The following is a 4,919-nucleotide window of genomic DNA, read 5'->3' on the forward strand; positions in this document are numbered from 1 at the left end:
GTTCTTTCAGAGACCCAAAATCCTCTAGAAGTTTTTTCTGCCCCAGGTACAGGCAGCAGTGTCTAGCTGCAGGTTCATCCTCCTCGTTGTTAAGACACAGGCCAGGAAGACAAAGAGTAGGTGCATCTGTGAAAGGAAAAAAAGAGCCATCTGATCCTTAGGGACAAGACGTTTCCAATTCTAGATCTGTGCTCAAGGCTAAGGTGCTAGCACTGGAAGGTTCCTAAATGAGAAGTAGGGAAAATTAGGGACATGAGAGGGTAACTGACTCACATTGCCAGATTTGGAATCTTATGCTTTATATTCCTGCTATACCACCTAGGACTTTTTCACTTGGGGACATTTTTCTAGACACACCCAAAATCACCAATATTAACTCAACTCAATCCTGAAGGAATTTAGAAGATCAGATAAAACTTGAAGGCTTGGTTTTTTCTCCTGCCATCATAAATTTCCCACAAGAAAGTTATAATGGGAGCTCTGGTGGCCTAGTGGTTAAGGAATTATACTGCCAAGCCAAAGGCAAGAGGTTCAAACTGACCAGAAGCTCAGCAGGGAAAAGATGGGTATTCTCCTCCTGGGTGTTTTAGTCTCTGGAAACTTGTTGGAGAGTCAGGTAGGAGTCAGTTCTGACTCCATGGCAATGAGTTTGAGATTCTAATTTTTAGTCCTTCTTATTTAAACTAGATTGGCAAACCTAAGACAGCTTTTTTGGAACTTTGAAGGTATACTGGGTAACAGGAAACACTTAAGATTACTGCCTGATGATTATGTAGAATTAGTACATTTCTTCCTCCAATAAAATACTTGTTACCCAATTTGTAAACATGCAATACTCAATGAGATATCTCTAAAGAGCTACCTGAAGTCAGTAACCCCGTTCTCCCACCTCTGAAGCACATGACTATAGTGATTACAGTGCAGTAAAGAGTAAATGAAGCTTTAACAGGAAAACTGCACAGCTGCCTCTAGAGGGCAAACAAGGCTCATGTTAATCTGCTGCTTCTCTAGTTGCTGACTCAGCTAGTCATTTTTCAGTCTGAATGTACAATCCAAAACCAAGCCCAGCTTCGTTTCCTATCATTTTAGAAGTTGTTGGTTCACAGATAGTTTTCCCTGCGGTTTGACTAGGAAATAATCCTTCCCTGGGTTTAGAAAAACTGAGGTTTAGAGCCTGTCAAAGACAGTGTTTTATTTCAAACACACACTTGGCTCTTCAGGATGATATAAGCCAAGGAAAATGAGATGAGCTGAATTACGACAGAAATCTTTATTAAAATGCGCCCTTCAGCAATATGTTAGCATACATACAATATACACACATACATATGTACACTCCTGACACACCTCACAGAGTCGTCACCATCAGTTTAACCAATAAATTAAAACTTTAAAAAAAGGGGATGGGGTAGAAGGAGTGTGACTAAGGGCAAAATTTCCAGGTTTCTTTCATCTAGTAAGAAACTGCAAATTTTTTCAGAATTTCCCTGGGGAAAACCTGGGACCAGGGAATCTTTGAAATAAAATACATAAATTCCTAACAACCCCTCAAAAAAAAACCAAAACAACAAAAAACCCAAAAGATGCAGTTACGACAAATGTGCTTCTCAGAACAGGAGCATTCATTCCGCTTCATACTCTGGCTTCTGCACCTTCTGACTTCAAGACAGTCTGTCCCTCAGCAGGGGCAGAGAGGTTCATATGGGCACTTGGGCTTGGTGCACCTTGGGCTCTGGGAGTAGAGGGGCAGGCTGCAGTATTGGATCGGGGGGAGCCACACTCATCTGAGGTGATGTCTGGTACATCGTCTGACTGTGTATCAGAGCTCTCCAGGTCACTGCGGATGCTCTCAGGTTGAGCCAGGCTGATGTCCCAAGGTTTGCTGGCCAAGCAGTCTTTCTGTTCACAGCTTTGGTGTTTGCAGGGGGGGTCTTCTTCACTGCCGCCACCACCACTACCTTCTTCTTCATTCTCTGCCATCTGTGCTTGAACATGAAGTGAGTCTTCCGTGCTGCTTCCACTCACCAGTTGATAGTGGCTTGGTTTGGCTTCAATGTCCACTTGGATTTCCATATTGTTGCACTCTCTGTGGAGACAAAAAAAATTTACTTTGCTGAGTAATGCATGACAAACTGCTTTACCTGCTGGTAAATGTAGTTTGTGGAATCAGGATTACAAAATCCAAAAAGAAAGATTAACAGCTAGAGTTCACTTTTAACAAAAGTAAAACTTTTAATCTAACATTCAAAATAAGAGGGAGAACAATTGGAAATTTTTTACTTATTTCTTGCTCTCTCTCTCTCTCTCTCTCTCACACACACACACACACACACACACAAAATCTCAGGTAAGGTAATCTCTTTAAATAAGATTTCCAAAATTTATGTAAGGATCAGGCTATCAACTCCATTATTCAACACACAAATGTGAAATGTTTACAGCATTTTACTACTGTGCTACCACAAGAACAAGCCAAAGATCCTGTAGTAGGAAATATTAAGTCATATACCAGATACTGTAGCTTATCAAAATGAAAGGAACAGCCTATGGAAACCGCATCAAGCAAATGGTATCAGGAGAGCAAACACTCTTGACCCAGACATAAATGAAGGAACACTGGCCTAGATCTAAGTTCCATTTGCGTAGGAGCACATCACTTCATTGGCCAAGAAAAAAATACAAAGAGAAGAAATGAAAAGAGGAGAAAAAAGCTAAACGTGCCAAACACTCCAGTACCAAGAACTTGTTTGATGAATTCACAGGGCACACTATATAATTTCACTAGACCCAGCACCTAACCACAAGGACAAAAAAAGAAAAAGTAAGCCACCTCTCTTCTGGGTATCTGACTGTTCACATACCTGTCCTGTGGGTTGTAGGAACTGATTATGGAACCAGCCATAGCACGAGTACTTGCATTGTCACTAATTGCACCAAGACTGGCTGTGTCTTTGGGAAACACTTCCTTTTGGACATCGGCTTGTACTTCTAACCTGTGTAAAGAGGGGATGATCAAGTTAATAGAAGATGTGGCTTGCCCAAGACAATCCATTTCCTAGCACAGCTCTTCCATCATTCTTTTGCAAACTGTGATCTGATCCTCTCTCACAACAGTCCACAGCTCAAATAGATGTCCACCTATTTCTCTCTAAACTCCTGTTAGAATTATACCGCCTTTCTAGTCTCACTATTGCAACTTTCACGTGAGGCCTTCGCTATTTCCTGCCTGAATAATTGCCACTGGGCTCCTCTCCAGTATTAACTCAAATCCAGATCATCGACAGTGTGGAGAAGGCAACCTGATCACTGACAAAACTCTGGGCTCTGTAATGCATAAAGGTATTTAACATTCTGATCATCCTCCAATGTTTTTCTCTAGTCTCAACTTTATTTTCTTAAAATTTATTATTTCAATGAAAATTTACAGAGACTTTGGATTTTCATTCATTCATTGTTGCACTTTTCTCCCCTTCCAACCCTCACCTCCAGTATACTACCTTCTTGGAAAAGTAAAAGAAAAATTCTTTCATTGCTTTACAAACCCTCCCCCATGTCCACTCCACTATACAGCCTTCGCTCTGGACTCCTGTCATGACAAAAATACCTAACAACATATCCCTTTTAAACAGTTTTCTCCCTCATCTGTTTCAATGCAGTATACATTATTGAACCCATCTTACTCAGTCTACCCCCAACCCTGAGGTCAGTCCTGTTTTACAATAGTGGCACCATGCAGTATTTATCCTTTTGTGACTGAGATACTTTACTCAGCATAATTTCCTCCAGGGTCACCCATTTTGAATAATATTGCATGAGTTCCTTGTTTTTCAATGCAGCATAGTATGCCATTGTGTGAATATACCACAGCGTCTCTATCCATTTGTTTGTTGATGGGCATTTAGGTTGTTTCCAACTCCTTGCTATTGTGAACAAAGCTGCAATAAACATGGGTGTGTATATATCTGCTTGGATGTCACTTATGGTCTCTTTGTGGTATATTCCCTGTAGTGGAATTGCTGGGTCAAATGGTATCTCTATTTGCAACTTTTTGAGAAAGCGCCACACTGCTTTCCACAGGGGTTGCACCATTGTACACTCCCACCAATAGTGAATAAAGATTCCAGTTTCTCCACAACTTGGCCAGCATTTGCTGCTTGCTGTTCTGTTAAATTTTGCTATTCTGACTGGAGTGAGATGATATCTCATAGTTGTTTTGTCTTGTCTCAACTTTCATTACAGATCTTTAATTTGAATAATTCTGAATTTCTTCTTTCTTTAAACACCTATGTTGTTATTGTTAGGTGTCACTGAGTTGATTTCAACACAGTGACTCCTATGACCAGCAGATCACAACCTTGCCCCACATTCACATTACTGTGCCATCCTCATAATCTCCACCATGTCAAGCCCACTGCTGCAGTCACTGTGACCATAGCCATCTCATTAATGGTCTTCCTCTCCTTTGCAGACCCTCTACTTTTTTAAGCGTGATGTCCTTCTCTAAGGATGAGCCACTCCTACAACATGCCCAAAGTTTATGTGATGAAGTTTCCCCATCCTTGCCTCCAAGAAGCACTCTAGCTGCACTTCATTCAAGATAGATTTCTTTGTTCTTTTGGCAGTGCATGGTATATTCAATACTTTTCACCAATATCACAATTCAATAGCATTAATTCTTCTCTGGGCTTCTTTATTCATTGTCTAATTTTCACACACATAAAAAGCAACTGAGACTACCATGGTTTGGGTAAGATACACCTTAGACAAAGCAAAATATTACAATGAAATGTGCAAGGAGTTGGAGTCGGAAAATCAAAAGGGCCAAACTCACTCAGCATATCTTAAGCTCAAGGAACTGAAGAACAAATTCAAACCTCGAGTTGCTATAATCAAGGATGCTTTCGGCAGAACGTTAAATG

General features: G+C 40.7%; 1 protein-coding gene across 1 annotated transcript in view; it reads right to left on the reverse strand.

Annotated features, from left to right (window-relative positions):
* Window positions 1–1,259: 1,259 nt before the first annotated feature.
* The window catches only part of RNF19B (ring finger protein 19B), a 27,295-nt gene continuing 23,635 nt past the window's right edge, over window positions 1,260–4,919 (reverse strand). The window contains exons 9-10 of the mRNA XM_006886571.1: window positions 2,862–2,993; window positions 1,260–2,086 (exon numbers count right to left, since the gene is read on the reverse strand). Of these exons, the coding sequence (XP_006886633.1) occupies window positions 1,633–2,086; window positions 2,862–2,993 (586 nt within the window). The 3' untranslated portion in view covers window positions 1,260–1,632. The remainder of the gene's footprint in view (window positions 2,087–2,861; window positions 2,994–4,919) is intronic.

This window comes from Elephantulus edwardii, unplaced genomic scaffold (assembly GCF_000299155.1).
Source record: "Elephantulus edwardii isolate Elephantulus edwardi_28Jun2011 unplaced genomic scaffold, EleEdw1.0 scaffold00049, whole genome shotgun sequence".
Lineage (NCBI taxonomy): Eukaryota > Metazoa > Chordata > Mammalia > Macroscelidea > Macroscelididae > Elephantulus > Elephantulus edwardii.